Genomic DNA, 16219 nt, shown 5'->3' with positions numbered 1-16219 from the left:
ATATATTGGACTCTGTAAATTTGTTGTTGTTGTTGTTTTATTATTATTGTTGTTGTTGTTGTTGATAGTATTTGCAGAAAAGAACAAAGTATGCGCTGCGAAATTCGATACAGCCTTACTATACTATGCGCTGCAAAATTCAATACAGCCTAACTATACATGTGCGATGCAGCCTAACTATACATGTGCAATGCTGCCTAACTATACATGTGCGTTGCAAATTCAATACAGCCTAACATTACCCAAGGGTTGTCACTTCATTGCCACACACTTTTTTTTCAATCGCAAAAATGCACCTAGCAAGCATCGAAATCGGTAAAATTCGACGTAGGGTCAAAGCACATTGTCCTTCTCAATCATACTCAAACATTTTTACCTCTTACCGATGAAAAGTCGAGAAATCAGCAGGTTTTTCAACGCATCTTGTCGTCTCTCACATTCCAGATTTAAAAGACCCGCGCGGTACATTAAGTCAAGTGGGCGCATTTCAAATCGAACCAATAGCAGAGCCCGTACTGAATGAATGGGCCCGACGTGAAAACCCGGCAGTAACGTAAGTTTCTCACGTCTTTGGAAAGAACGTTCTCTTGCTATGGGTGAACTGCAACTGTTAAAGTTACCAGAATTTCATACGCAGACAGTGTCACCCATAGTCTTCAAAAGACGTAAGAAACTTACGTTACTGCCAGGTTTTCACGCTGGGCCCATCCAGCTCTGCTATTGGTTCGATTTGAAATGCGCCCACGTGACTTAATGTACCGCGCGGTCTTTTAAATCTGGAATGTGAGAGACGACCAGATGCGCTGAAAAACCTGCTGATTTCTCGACTTTTCATCGGTTAGAGGTAAACATGTTTGAGTATGATTGAGAAGGACCAATGTGCTTTGACCCTACGTCGAATTTTACCGATTTCGATGCTTGCTAGGTGCATTTTTGGCGATTGAAAAAAAAGTGTGTGGCAATGAAGTGACAACCCTTGGGTAATGTTAGGCTGTATTGAATTTGCAACGCATAGTATAGTTAGGCGGCAACGCACATGTATAGTTAGGCTGTATTGAATTTACAATGCATAGTATAGTTGGGCGGCAACGCACATGTATAGTTAGGCTGTATGAATTTGCAGCGCATAGTATAGTAAGGCTGTATCGAATTTCGCAGCGCATACTTTGTTCTTTTCTGCAAATACTATCAACAACAACAATAATAAAAACATCAACAGCAACAAATTTACAGAGTCCAATATATTTTTATTTTTCTCCATTTTTAAATATTTAATCATCAATATCGCTGTATTGAATTTTGCAGCGCATGTGTATAGCATGGAGGCAGCTTACCTCCATGTGTACAGTGAGGCTGTATTGAATTTTGCAGCGCATAATTTGTCCTTTTCTGAAAATACTATCAACTACAAAAACAACAACAATAACAACAACAACAACAACAACAACTTTACTGAGTCCAAATACATTTTTATTTTCCTTCATTTTTAAATGTTTGATCACCATCATCACCGGAGCTCGAGGACCCTGTGCTTTGACAAGGACAGTGATACCCCGAGTGATACCCCCATAATTTATAAATTAATTGTTGTTTGTATCGTTGTTTATGTTTATTAGTCGTGTTGCTGTTGACCAATACAATTCAATGGACATAACTCTAATCATATCAAGTTCAAATAGCCTTTTTGAAAGCTGATAGTTTGTGTTACATGTAACGTTTACGTGTATTGCCCCGGGGTTATTGCAGATCAAGGCCGCGGCCGCTGAGTCTCTGGAGTCTTGCCCATCACAACTTCGCTGACCTAGAACTTCTATTAGTCCTCTTTACATCCATGGTCCAACATGGCGGCTAATATACGAACTGTAGAATTACAGCAGGTACGTTAAACCAACGTATAATCGATATTCAGTGATCTTGACTCAGGGATAGCAATACAGGGTTGTATGCATAGGGTTGTGTTTTTCATTGTGAGATTTGATGATGAGAGTGTTTGAGAGTCGCTACAGCCGCACACCACAAACACGAGTCCTGCATGCAACATGAATGTACACGTGGTAGTTGTCAACCGACTGTGTCCCAAACCACACAACAATATTGTAGCCAATATAGCTGTTGCCATGCATGCAGAGCTTGATAGAGTGAGTGGTTTGAAACAACTAAGTTCAATGTCGATATAAAGCGAGTCACTCATGTGAAAGTTACGGAAACAGCGAGAGACATCTCATGGTTAGGGAAGCGTCAAATTACAGCTGTTTAGCATCAGCGGTGGACGATTTCATCACCGCAACTCCCATGACAAGGGCAAGGCTGTTTTTTCTCAAATTTCTATCCGCTTCAGCTACTTCGGCAAATGTGCATGCTTTAATTGAAGAGGGGTCAAGACTCTTCACACCAAAGCCGTTGACACTGGAGTATAATATATGTTAATGTACGTCGGATTGGCTGTTAACCTCCTCTGATATTAGATGAATCTACCCACCCTTCCAAAATATTATACAGTACTGCTACTCATTCTTTTCCATGGCCGAACAGGGCCAGGATTCAATGAGTTGGTTAATATGTAGGGAAGGGGCAAAGGTTGCACATACGATACCATCATTCAGGGGTGATGGTTTGTGGGTTTGAATTCTCATCAAATAAACTTACATGTATTGTAATGGCAAATTACATAATCATTTTGTGACTGCAGCTGTAAGCACACCCTAGTTAATAGTTTCATTGATGATATAGGTATATGCATCAGTGATACCAGTCAAGCTTTTTGTGGAAGCTCTAGGCTGTCTATTGGAAAGATTGAGTGGCTATAGCTCTCAGTGAAACCAATATAGATCTCTATAATTTTGTTTTTTTTCTTGTCAATTCTTCACAGCTTTTGGTAGCCCTGTTTGAGACAAGGAGAGGAGAAGAGCTTTTCCATGTCTTTCCACAGGAACAGGTCAGTAAATATGACATCATCTGTGATGAAATAAGCTTATTTTTCTTCCTCCAGTGAATATTCCTCTATTAATTCCTCTAAAATAACTTTCCTGTTTCTAAGTATTGTCTTTTTTGTTCACCATGTGAGGTTCTGTAGAATGTAATGCTGTCTTATTGTATGTGTTTCCCTATACATTAAAAATTGAAATGTTGTATAATTAGGTGCTGGATAAAGAAACTGTTTCTCTGATGACCGATGAAAGCTTGAAGGCTATGGGATTGAAAGCTGGAGAAATTGCAAGGTTAAAAGTTGGAGTGGCAAAAGGTAAGTAAATATCCCTGTGATATTTGTATAGTCTCAGGTTGTTCTGTATATATGTTAGCAGCGTGTTATGCCATGCATTCCTACAATTTCTGGTCAAAATCAAAATGTTTTCTGAGTGTCACGAGCTATGTTTTGTCAACATATTGGTTTTGTTCACCAGCTGTATAATTTCTTGTTTGCGTCCCGCACGGTTGATTGATGTTCAGTATCTAGCCAATCAACATAGGTCAAATTTGAATGCAAGCCTTGACTTGAATTCATTGGTAAACAAAAGCACAAAGGTTATTTGATGCACATTGTTGTTACATGCAGAATATTGCATTTCATTGTTACAGGGAGTTGAACAAGTCATTGAAATTCATTACAGAACAAAGACACAGATAAAACACAGACAAAAGTTCCAGCTAATATCTTATAAATCCTGTCATTGTAATGCCTTTTGGTAATTTTTAGTTGAAACATCCTCTAACTGTATATCAGACCATGATTCTGTTCTTTTTTGGTTCTCCTGCCTCAGATGAAAAGAAAAAGAAGGTCGTTGATTTGATTGAGCAAATACGGCTGAAAAATGTGAAGAAAGGAAATGCTCGGAAGTTCAAAGGTCAAAGGGTATGTCCTGATTTTCATACTTGCCAACCAAAGTGTTTACTTCTAAAAAGCAAGGAAAATTTGTATATTTAAATCTATAAGCCCAATACTTTTAGCAAATCAACTGTCTACATGAGATCTAGCTAACATTCATAATGTTTGAACATTGATCAATGAAAAACATACAAATCTAATAACAGGACTTGGCTGATATGTATCATTACACTATCCCACACAGTACCATAGAGATGTATTTCTATTGTTGTTGAAAACTCAGTTAAGTCCTTCTGCTGATGTGCAACGTGCTCAGAAGATTATATCTGATAGGTTGATTGTCACTATTCATAGCAACTGAACTTAGGGATTCAGCCACCCAATTGGATAACAGCTTCCAGGGCGCTGCACATCAGCAGAAGGACTTAACTGAGTTTTCAACAACAACAGAAAGACATCTCCATGGTACTGTGTGGGATAGTGTAAATTAATGTGCTAACATTCTTGTAACATCTGTTCCCAACTGTCAATAGCAATACCAACTTTCAGTTTTAACATATTAGATAGATGAACTGGCATAGGAGACATTGAAAAACTGACTGAAATATAACATGACCAGTCATCCAGCAATAATCAATTAAAGTGGCATATATTATTCAAACTCTATGTGACAAACCCCCTCGCACCTACTCCAATTTTTCATATATTTCTCAATTTTCATGACAGATGTCCTTTAACCTGCTATCTTGCTGTTGAAAGTGTCATAGACTGATTTTTACATTATATCCTTTTTATTTCAAACAGGTCACTCTCCCAGTGGCAAAGAAACAACATTGTAAGGTTAACATTGGATGGTTACATTCTGAAATGGTCAAACTTTCAAGCAAGTAAGGTTGCAAGATGGTGGAGGGACTAGAATTTTGGACTTCCCTTCAAGTGATCTGGTAACTGTTGACAGCATCAAACAGAGAAGTCTCAAGGTCTTTGCCAAAGGTATCGCAAAGTTTCTGTCGGCAGACTCTGTGATTGCTAGTGTTGGTAACTTTAATCGGGAAGAAATTGATGACTTCAAAACCATTGATGGGGAAACGTGTGATTTTACTGAATATTTGAAATCACATGGACTGTATGCCAGTAAGATTAAATTATACTTACTGACACAGCCTAATCTGTCTCTGCTAGACAACAGGAAAGATACCTCAATGACTGAATCTGATGAAAGGGTTGAGCAAACCAAAAAAGTCACTGAAGCATCTGCTACATGTACATGTACATTGTCAGATATGCCATCCATAGTACACCTGCTATGGGGTCCGATATGCCATCCATACCAGAAGGTGGACCATCTACACCTGCTATGAGGTCCGATATGCCATCCATACTGGAAGGTGGACCATCTACACCTGCTATGAGGTCCAATGTGCCATCCATACCAGAAGGTGGACGATCTACACCTGCTATGAGGTCCAATGTGCCATCCATACCAGAAGATGGACTATCTACACCTGCTATGAGGTTCGATATGCCATCCATACCGGAAGATGGACCATCAACACCAAATATCTCACTCCCTACCTCATGTAGTACACCTAACACACAGACCAATCCAATGCTACATGAACTTGATGAAATTGAAGTAAAACAAGATTCTGTCTGTCAAGATGATGAAAACTCAGCGGTGAAAACCCTAGCGGTGCACACAGAAGGTCAACTGCCAGAGTTTCAGTATAGTAAGATTGACATTTCATATTTCATGGAGAAGGAATCAAGTTATTCAGAGGTGGTGACAAAGTTTTCTACAATGAGCAGATCTGAATGTCATCAATATACGTCAATGTTCGACCCTGATATTAGTGAATGCAACCTTCATGACATTGACCCTGTACAGCATGGGTTTAAAATTCAGGCCATTTCAAAGCAGGGCAAACTATATTTAGATTATACCTACGACAATGATGAAGTAAAGTTCACTTTTCCATCTGCAAATGGTGAAGAAAATACCAAAATCATTCTGCATGGTCCAAGAGAAATCTATGGATATGATGGTAATCAGTTGATACTTGGTGTAGTGGCATCATGCCATGGACAAACTGGCACTGTCTACACATGGAAAAAAGATGGCAATATCCTGCTGCAGGGTTGTGATCAATGCTGTTATGCTGCTGTATGAAAAAATGTAGAATAATGTATGCCGGATTTGTGTCCATCTTTTGCTTTTAGACTGTGCGTGGGAAACACTCAATAAGTGATAATGCACTTGGTCTTTGCAAGGGTTCATAATCCAAACAAATGCTTACGTTGGAAGTCACTACAGCATTGTTGCAGGATGCTGACATCAGCTTCAAAGACTCTGCTGAAAGTGTTGGGAAACCCCAAAATTTGTATATTTCAGGTAATTTTCTCAGTTTGTGACCTTAAATGACCTACACCAACCCAGGATATGTTGTGAGACAGTTTTGAAGGCTGTGAGCATAATTTTGTCATATTTGGTATCAATTTGTAGAAAAATTTGATCCAGAAAACAAAGCTTAGGTGATTTTTTCATTTTGAACCAATTTTTGCAACTTTTCTATGTAAGACATACAAGAACTGATGAGAAATTTGGATCCAGGATAATTCCAGATGTTGTAATCACCGCCCACAGTGGAAGGCATTTCACTATCTGTTACTACCTTAAGTGCTGTTTACATTAGAATGATAACACTCATCAATTATTGAAGTTTCGTAATTAGGCTGATATGTCAAGAAATACTTCATCAAATTTCATGAAACTTTGTACAGATTTTTAGCTCACATTGCTTTAACAGTGAAAAAAGACATTTATCAGTGTCATTTTAATTAATCTGTAATTGCATATGTAATGAACTATCCTAATTAGAGTGATATTCCACAAATACAGTGTCAAATTTGATGAAACTTGATACAGATGTTGATCTCATAGTGTTGTAAATACTGCATCAAACTTTATGAAATATGGTACTGGTGATAATCTTTTAGTGTAAGGATAGTATGCAAAAATGTTGTGCAACATCCTGTCGATTAATTCCTAGTTGACTCATTAAATGACCTTTTGGCCTAGATTGGTTTATGTTTTCATCACCATGGAACTCATTCTTGGCCATTGAGCGCCATGTGTATCAAAGTATTTTTATCACAGACCTAATTAATGAAGAGGACCTTATCCTCTCTGAGGACTTGTAATCAAAATACCCATTAACAAGTGGGGACTGTGTCATCAACGATGACTTGTTAAGGCTGGTTTTTGAGAAAAAGAACTGAAAATGCCTTTTTAAAAGCAAAATAATATATGACTTGATATGTTGTTTTATCATTATTGACGTGCTTCTACTTGTTCACCCATTCTTGCATGCATCATTGCAATAAAATGCTGTGAAAAATGAACCTGATGTGGCCTGCATCTGTTCACCTTGATCTTAAGGTAATATGCACCTCGAAAGTGAAAAACTTAAACTTTTGCTCAAACTTTCCTCAGTGAAACTTTCAACCATTCTCTTACCAAAGCAAGAATAAAAATCAGGGTCACCGTGCAAACTTTGGTACTAGAGAGACAACACCTTAATTTTATAATTTTTTAAGTTATCAGAATACAAAATTCCTGAAAAGATAAGATGATCACAACTTCCAGTATAAGGAATACAGTCACTCTAAATGTATACAATAAAATTAAAAATGTGCCTGGAGGATGTACTAAAATACAGGAAGCTGCTTCCTGTCGGTAAAATCTAAAAAAAATCAAGATTTTAAAGACTTTTTGCAGATTTTTTTTACGCATTTGTGTTCTTATTTTTTTTTTATTTTGCAAACTAGTTTGAAGATTTTTTCCCCCTAACTTTCTGCTCTGATTTTTTTTTTGTTTTTGACCACCCCCTCCCAAGTGCTAATGGTCCGTCCCTTACAATAGCTTTGCCTAGCAATAAAACGTGATTACAATGGTCATTGACTTTGATGCCAGGAAAAGCTACATCATGTCCCCTCTGCTGGCTACATGAGCTTACAGGATTCATTGTAAAAGCTTCAATGCAGTTGCTTCTAATAGGATGAGAACTGTAGCCACCCAATAATTAACAGTTTTAGCTCTACAAGGTGAGAAGCATTGTGTGTGTATAAGAAGTGCAAACGTTAAAAATCGCGTTCCTTTCTTTAAGGTAGTGTGTGCCCTGAAAGTGAAAGATTTAAACTTTTGCTCAAACTTTCTTTGAGAAATCTTTCAACCATTCTCTTTCAAAGTCGGGAATGAAATTCAGGGGTCACAGTGCAAATTTTGGTACGTGGCAGCCATCCTTATGTTGACTCTATGGAGAAAAATAAATTGTCGAATTTAGAAAAACTAAGCCAGTGAAGTTTTCTTTCACCAAGAGCTTTAAAATGAACCCCAACAAGTAGTATATCAGAAAAGAATTGTAAACGTTTGAGAGTCCGAATATCTGTCATCCAGACGCATTCTACCTTAACTGCTGCAGATTGACTCAGAGGTCAACGTTTCTTTTATGGTGTATACAGGTCACAAAGAAAAACACTAAGTGCTCATGCTCGTCAACGTTTATTTTATTTCACTCATTTGGTCAACATAGTTTGACATGCAGCAAGGTCGTTAACTGTACTGTTCAATAGCATGTACGATTTCCAAATAAAGTTCATTTGCTTCATTTACTGTTGTTGGCACCTGTTGCTGCGGTTTAATTTCATTGAGTAATTGAACAAACTCATCACTACAGCCATACAATGGAGGTATTTCTGAATACAAATCAGACAATATATCTATCTCACTTTTGTCTGCTCTGGTTCCATAGTCACGAGTATTATATATGCTAGGTAAGAAATACAATACATCTGGTTTGCCTCTCACATTTTCTGCATTTCTCTTGCTTGTAATAAAATGTAAATTCCATTCAACAGCAATATCATGAAGCTCTTGTTGTAAAACACCCATATAACAGAATCGTAGACACTCTACATGTATAGGATCATGATCATGGAACAGTCCACTGTCTCTTAAATCTTTGAAATAGTTAATCCACCAATCAGCACCCTGCTTGCGCATATTGCTCCACCATGCCTCGATCCTCTGGTTCGACGTACTTTTGCCGTACATGAAACTGTTAATTCCAGCAAGATCATCAGAATCATTCCATCTGAAATATGGTTGCAAATATTCAAGAGCAGAATTTTCTGTACCTCGGTCGCACCTTAAACTCTTGGAACAAACCAATTTGTTTTACATAGTCAAGAAAGTAATTTGCTATGATATGTGGGTTGTTATTGCAGGTAGCAACCTCCAACCACAAAATACGCCTACTGAAACCATCGACCGCCCCATGAATTGCAAACCAAATGGTTTCAACTTGTCATAGCCATCCACATGCCAGATAAATTTGGTCCTGGTGAAACATATTTTCTTCTCAAAAGGCGATGCTTTTTACGCCTCTGGATACCATCAGGATCAAGGATATTTAGCAGGTTTAGAACAGTATCCCGATTCACCCGCAGACCGTATTTAATTTTTAACCTCTTCCACATGGCTCTGTATCCAAGGCACTTCCCACTACCTTGTATTTCACTTTGTATGGTAGCAACCACTTGTTGCAAGTTTGATGCTGTTCCTAGACATTGTCTGCGTTTCAGGCCATATTTCTGAAGAAGTCGCTTCAAATGTCGTAGACTGAGAATAACACCTGCAAAGTTACAAATGATTCAGGCTGGTAAATGTCAAAACATACATATTTTATTGATTATAAACATTTAAAAAGTGATGGAGGAGTATCAGTATTACGACTCAATACTACAGATACCAACAACTGTTCGACTTAGCTTCAACGCATTGCAAATATGTATATTACTTCATTCAGATACCGCAACATTGAAAATGTGTTCAATCATTGATTGGAATGAAACAACATCACCAAGAGCCCCAAGGTATCTAAGACAACAGCCTTTATGTGCATTTGCACAATGAATACTTACCATGAGAGATGGCCAATGCGGCAAGAATTTCTTCGTTTGAATAGCATGCACTGAAATAAGCCTGAATCAGACTCTCTCTATAAGCGCTTTCATCGGCTTGAGCATTGACTGCTGGTGTGTTGTAGTCAGGTAAAATGCAATTTACTGACGACAATCCAGAGCAAAGAAAACCTACGAGGAAGACGATCTTTCTACCATCCACCTAAAATAAAGGGGAAAGGGTTGTAAATTTTTAACAGTAATAAAATTTTAAATGATCATACAATCAGGTATAGACACGTGGAACGTGTTTACATAAACTCAAAGATTAATGTTAAAAAATATCAATATATCTTTCATGGATGACGTCTTTGTTGTGATTTGTCTTTTTAACTTCCTTTACTGAACCGAAAGTTTCGATGGGTTTTGGCGGGTTGGTTGGTAACCCATGATGGAATGTCCACATCTTAGATATCGAGAATACATCAAACAAGGTCCGTATTAAGCATTCCCCAAAGACACGTAACTTAAAACCACCTTCTTAAAATGACCAGACATCATCGTACTTCAATACCCACGACACTGTTGGCAAAATAGGAAATATATTCTAGTTGAGACAAGTAAAAACATCTGTACAAGCCAGTCATCATGCTGACACTCAGACTGCCAAGCAAATTTTTAACAAATGAAAAAGAAAAACTTACACTAGGTCTAAATTTCATCAACGGAAAAGTTTGACGTGAGAAATATGCGATCAAGTGTAAGCTTAGAATCAGAAATTTAAAGTGAGAGATGTACGTCAAAAGTGTGAAAGTAGAAACGAAATTTTGAAGTGACAAATCAGAAATTTTTTGAAGTGAGAAGTGAAAAATTTTGAAGTGAGAAGTCGGAAATTTTTTGAAGTGAGAAGTCGGAATTTTTTTGAAGTGAGAAGTCGAAGCGAAATTTTGAAGTGAGAAGTCGGAAATTTTTTGAAGTGAGAAGTCGGATTTTTTTGAAGTGAGAAGTCGAAGCGAAATTTTGAAGTGAGAAGTCGGAAATTTTTTGAAGTGAGAAGTCGGATTTTTTTTGAAGTGAGAAGTCGGAAATTTTTTGAAGTGAGAAGTCGGATTTTTTTTTGAAGTGAGAAGTCGTAGTGAAATTTTGAAGTGAGAAGTCGGAAATTTTTGGAAGAGAGAAGTCGTCGCGAAATTTTGAAGTGAGAAGTCAGAATTTTTTTGAAGTGAGAAGTCGTAGCGAAATTTTGAAGTGAGAAGTCGGAATTTTTTTTGAAGTGAGAAGTCGTAGCGAAATTTTGAAGTGAGAAGTCGTAGTGAAATTTTGAAGTGAGAAGTCCTCGCGAAATTTTGAAGTGAGAAGTCGTAGTGAAATTTTGAAGTGAGAAGTCCTCGCGAAATTTTGAAGTGAGAAGTACGTGATAAAGTCTGCATTTAGGAATGTGATTTGTAAGATCTTGGAGTTTTACTGTATAGAAAGTAACAAAACCAAACACATTCATGATGTTTTTGTATTGCTTTTGAAGACTAAAATATCTCGCTTTTAAATGTTTTTCAGACAGAAGGACTAGGTACAGTATTACCCCGATATTTTTAATTTTATAAGGATTAAGTTACAGCCCGATATATATGGATTATTTAGGGCCTACAGCTCGAAGTATCGTGTAAATGACGGTCGACTTCCGTTAAGGACAGTGCTTGTTGATACAGCAGAAATCGTAGAAGTATTTACACAAATTGATGTGTTACAGCTTTCAATGAGTGTTCATACTATCAATCCACACATTCGCTCATAAATGGTTGAGTAATTTATTAATTGTGAGGGAATCATTGTCCTTTGATCAGTAAGTTGATCATCTTTGATCAGTAAGTTGTCCAAACATGTTAAACGTTGCCTCGGTAAAGCTCGCACCAGCTGCATTGTTGCACACATCAGCTGACTTACGATGTATTTAATTTATAAATCGCGAAGCTTACACGAATTTCGGCCATCGTGATCAAGTGAATCTTAACTATAAATCGTGAGACAGTCCTACCGTGTTACGGTGATTATAATGTCCAGCGTTGGCGACCATCTTGTCTCTGTGTCATGTGGTGAAAGAAATTATGGGATGGCTAAATTTTGAAGTGGGAAATGCGTAGATAGGTCTAAATTTAGAAACACAATTTTGAAGTGAGAAGTCGGAAATTTTTGAAGTGAGAAGTCGTAGTGAAATTTGAAGTGAGAAGTCGTAGCGAAATTTTGAAGTGAGAAGTCGGAATTTTTTTTGAAGTGAGAAGTCGTAGCGAAATTTTGAAGTGAGAAGTCGTAGTGAAATTTTGAAGTGAGAAGTCCTCGCGAAATTTTGAAGTGAGAAGTCGTAGTGAAATTTTGAAGTGAGAAGTCCTCGCGAAATTTTGAAGTGAGAAGTACGTGATAAAGTCTGCATTTAGAATGTGATTTGTAAGATTTTGGAGTTTTACTGTATAGAAAGTAACAAAACCAAAACACATTCATGATGTTTTTGTATTGCTTTTGAAGACTAAAATATCTCGCTTTTAAATGTTTTTCAGACAGAAGGACTAGGTTACAGTATTACCCCGATATTTTTAATTATATAAGGATTAAGTTACAGCCCGATGTATATGGATTATTTAGGGCCTACAGCTCGAAGTATCGTGTAAATGACGGTCGACTTCCGTTAAGGACAGTGCTTGTTGATACAGCAGAAATCGTAGAAGTATTTACACAAATTGATGTGTTACAGCTTTCAATGAGTGTTCTTACTATCAATCAACACATTCGCTCATAAATGGGAGAGTAATTTATTAATTGTGAGGGAATCACTGTCCTTTGATCAGTAAGTTGATCATCTTTGATCAGTAAGTTGTCCAAACATGTTAAACGTTGCCTCGGTAAAGCTCGCACCAGCTGCATTGTTGCACACATCAGCTGACTTACGATGAAATTAACTTATAAATCGCGAAGCTTACACGAATTTTGGCCATCGTGATCAAGTGAATCTTAACTATAAATGAGCGTGAGACAGTCCTACCGTGTTACGGTGATTATAATGTCCAGCGTTGGCGACCATCTTGTCTCTGTGTCATGTGGTGAAAGAAATTATGGGATGGCTAAATTTTGAAGTGGGAAATGCGTAGATAGGTCTAAATTTAGAAACACAATTTTGAAGTGAGAAGTCGGAAAATTTTTGAAGTGAGAAGTCGTAGTGAAATTTTGAAGTGAGAAGTCGTAGCGAAATTTTGAAGTGAGAAGTCGGAATTTTTTTTGAAGTGAGAAGTCGTAGCGAAATTTTGAAGTGAGAAGTCGTAGCGAAATTTTGAAGTGAGAAGTCCTCGCGAAATTTTGAAGTGAGAAGTCGGAATTTTTTTGAAGTGAGAAGTCGTAGTGAAATTTTGAAGTGAGAAGTCCTCGCGAAATTTTGAAGTGAGAAGTCGGAATTTTTTTGAAGTGAGAAGTCGTAGCGAAATTTTGAAGTGAGAAGTCGGAATTTTTTTGAAGTGAGAAGTCGTAGCGAAATTTTGAAGTGAGAAGTCGGACATTTTTTGAAGTGAGAAGTTGGGCATTTTTTGGAATGAGAAGTCCTGGCGAAACTTTGAAGTGAGAAAAAAATAATACTGTAGTTTAGGCGAGAAATACGTGCCAAAGTCTAAATCTACAAAGTTGAAGTGAGAAATACGTACCAGAGCCTATAAATTCAGAAACTTGATTTTGTTGTTAGATGTATGAACGTTTTAGTGTCATTTATTACAAAATACCTAAACTAAAACTCATTTGTGATGTTTTTTATGCTTTTATGTTACCTTTTACAGGTAAAATATCTCGGTTGTAAATAGTCTTCAAACAGAAAGCCTAAGTTACAGCACTACAATTTCTAACAATATAAGAGCTCGTTCGAGTAAATGCCTGTCGACCTCTGTTGAGGAAATCTGCAGAAATCGAAGAAGTATTTACGCAATTCATGTATGAGAGATTTCTGTGAGTGTCAATATTGCCTATCCACACATTCGCTCATAAATAGTGGGGGAATGTATTAATTATGGAGGAATCACCGTCCTTGATCAGTTCGTTGATCATCTTATTTCATCGGTCGTGTGTTCAAACGTTTTCAATCGTACCTCGGTATTAGGTTCGCGGCAGCTGCATTATTGCACACATCAACTGACTTATGATAAAATCAATGGAAATCTTACCTGCTAAATCGCGAAACATACACGATCTCAGCCGTCTCGACCATGTGTCCTGACTGCCACCATCTTGTTACAGGAATTGTGGGTCGTCAACATTATGAAGTGAGAAGTTTGTCGAAGTGTCTAATTTTAGAAGCAAAACTTTGAAGTGAGAAGTCCCCATTACACGAAATTTTGAAGTGAGAAATGTGTAAGAGTTTCTAAATTTAGAAATGAAATTTTGAAGTGAGAAGTCGCACGAAATTTTGAAGTGAGAAATGTGTAGGAGTTTCTAAATTTAGAAATGAAATTTTGAAGTGAGAAGTCGCGTTTAAATATTGAAGTAGGAAGTACGATGGCCCTCAGCGGCTTTCGTAAAATATGAGACAGGTCAGAGGTACAATGTTTTTACACAACTTCATAACAGTCAAAAAGTGTGCAGTTATTCATTTCATACTGTATTATTTCATGCGTCCAGTAGTGTCTGATAAATGTCAATACATGTCGAGTCATCAGCAGTCAATTTCAATGCCTGATAACTAAGTTTGTAATTTTGTCAAACTCAAAGTCATTCCTTCCATTCAGGGGGCACATTAGTAAGTCAAGTTGTTCTGTTGAGTAAATGCTAAAATTTTGTAGTCTGTTTACTTACTGACTATTAATGAACCTGTTATAAAACACGTGAGCACATTCATTTCATATCTGGTCTGAAATGTAATATTTCAATTGAAAGAAGAGTATATGTAGAAAAAAACGACTATTTAATTTTGCGTTATATATCCTTAACTAAAATGGCAAGGGTTGAAATACTGACACTCAAAAAAGTGATTAAAATCATGAAAAGCATATTTAAAATGTCTCTTATTCAAAATGTAAGAACTTTATTGCCAAAGAAAACAGTCGTTTTTTTATATAGCCTATAAAGAACATAATGTGAAAATTTCAGAAACTTTGACCCAGCTAGAGTGGAGTTAAATTCTTTCGAAATTTTGAAATTGGGAGGAAAAAGAAGCCAGGAAATCGGGTGGTTTGCATACATTTGCATAAATTAATATTTTTATATCACGCAACTTACGATTGCTTAACAAGTCAAAAGGTAAACCTAACCAATATTTTAATCTCGGGTTAACAAATTAATTTCCATTGAATGAATATTTGGAAAACATGATTTTTTAGCAAAATTCGCTGTGTTGGGAGCAACAAACCCTTAAACTGATGAAAATACCCAAGCGAGACAACAAAGACACACAAGTTGATATAATAAAATAGCAATAACCCCCGCCGCAGTCGGGTACACACTCGAGGTTGGTGCAATTCCTGCGGCGGGGGTTATTGCTTAAATAGAGCACGCTTTATCAACTCATTTGCAAGAAAAACATCACAAAAAGAGTGCATCCTACCGTTTTAAGGTAGTGCGCTCCTCGAAACATAAAATTCACATGTTTGCCTCAATTTCCCTAAAGAAATCTTTTAACCATTCTTTTTCATATTAGCAAATAAAGGCCAATGGCCATTGTGAAATTTATGATGCTTGACAAATAAATAACCTTAAGCTTACCGATATGTTAAAAATGGTCGTACTTCTCTATATGTCCCTGTGTTTACTCTGAGGAGAAAATCAAATTTAACTAAAGAAGCAGACAAGAAGAGACTTGTAAAAATTTTAGGGTTCGAAACACTATCCACGAGGCGCAAGTAACCTTACCTCTCTCTCTCTCTCTCTCTCTCTCTCTCTCTCTCTCTCTCTCTCTCATTAAAAGCGCCCGTGACCTCGAGGTGGACACAACATGATGAGCTACACGGTTATAATGTGCAAGAATTGAGTCAGTAGTGTTGCTTCTTCGTCTGATACTACTGTGCAATACTCAGAATTCAACAATCAAAACAGTATCGGATTTATACCAGCCTGAATTCGAATTCGCGGTTGCATTTTACTAATACATGTAGCTATTTTGATATCTCTGCATTTTGAAATTCTGTCCTGTTATGCAATAGAACGGCCAGCAAAATTCACAATGTGCCAATGGATAGATGTACCATGGACCCGCTGACATGAGTTGAATACATCATAAATTAAATTATGTGCAAAGCTCAGAAGCACCAGTTCACTTTTGTTGGTACTGTTTCTTTTAGGCCAACCTATGTGTTTTAACAACATCAGGATTAAGTCAGTTTAACTGCTGTTTTGAAAAACAACCTATAGCGAATCAAACGATATGTATCATAACTCATTTTGATGAATATATGCAAAAATGAACTGGGAAAAACA

General features: G+C 37.1%; 2 protein-coding genes and 1 long non-coding RNA gene across 3 annotated transcripts in view; 1 reads left to right on the top strand and 2 right to left on the bottom strand.

Moving 5' to 3' along the window:
- The window catches only part of LOC139116546 (neuronal acetylcholine receptor subunit alpha-2-like), an 87634-nt gene that overhangs the window by 59749 nt on the left and 11666 nt on the right, over nt 1–16219 (bottom strand). The gene's annotated exons all lie outside the window — the stretch shown is intronic.
- On the top strand, nt 1803–4736 carry LOC139116107 (uncharacterized). The gene is made up of 5 exons (XM_070678655.1): nt 1803–1877; nt 2870–2935; nt 3139–3241; nt 3759–3850; nt 4628–4736. The coding sequence occupies exons 1-5, from the start codon at nt 1842–1844 to the stop codon at nt 4712–4714; spliced, it is 384 nt and encodes a 127-aa protein (XP_070534756.1). The 5' UTR covers nt 1803–1841; the 3' UTR covers nt 4715–4736.
- Nucleotides 9929–14274, bottom strand: LOC139116544 (uncharacterized). Its single transcript, XR_011548338.1, has 3 exons — nt 13975–14274; nt 10322–10366; nt 9929–10007 (listed from the first exon to the last, which is right to left on the bottom strand). It is a non-coding gene; the product is annotated as an uncharacterized lncRNA (long non-coding RNA).

Source organism: Ptychodera flava, chromosome 17 (assembly GCF_041260155.1).
Source record: "Ptychodera flava strain L36383 chromosome 17, AS_Pfla_20210202, whole genome shotgun sequence".
Taxonomy (NCBI): Eukaryota; Metazoa; Hemichordata; class Enteropneusta; family Ptychoderidae; genus Ptychodera; species Ptychodera flava.
This window is presented reverse-complemented; position numbering and strand designations above follow the sequence as displayed.

What these genes read in the sequence shown, in the direction of transcription:
- LOC139116107 (XM_070678655.1), top strand. Translation starts at nt 1,842, where the DNA reads ATGGCGGCTAATATACGAACTGTAGAATTACAGCAG. An exon ending in GAACTGTAGAATTACAGCAG is followed by an intron (nt 1,878 to 2,869) that starts GTACGTTAAACC and finishes AATTCTTCACAG; the next exon opens with CTTTTGGTAGCCCTGTTTGA. An exon ending in AAAAGTTGGAGTGGCAAAAG is followed by an intron (nt 3,242 to 3,758) that starts GTAAGTAAATAT and finishes CTCCTGCCTCAG; the next exon opens with ATGAAAAGAAAAAGAAGGTC.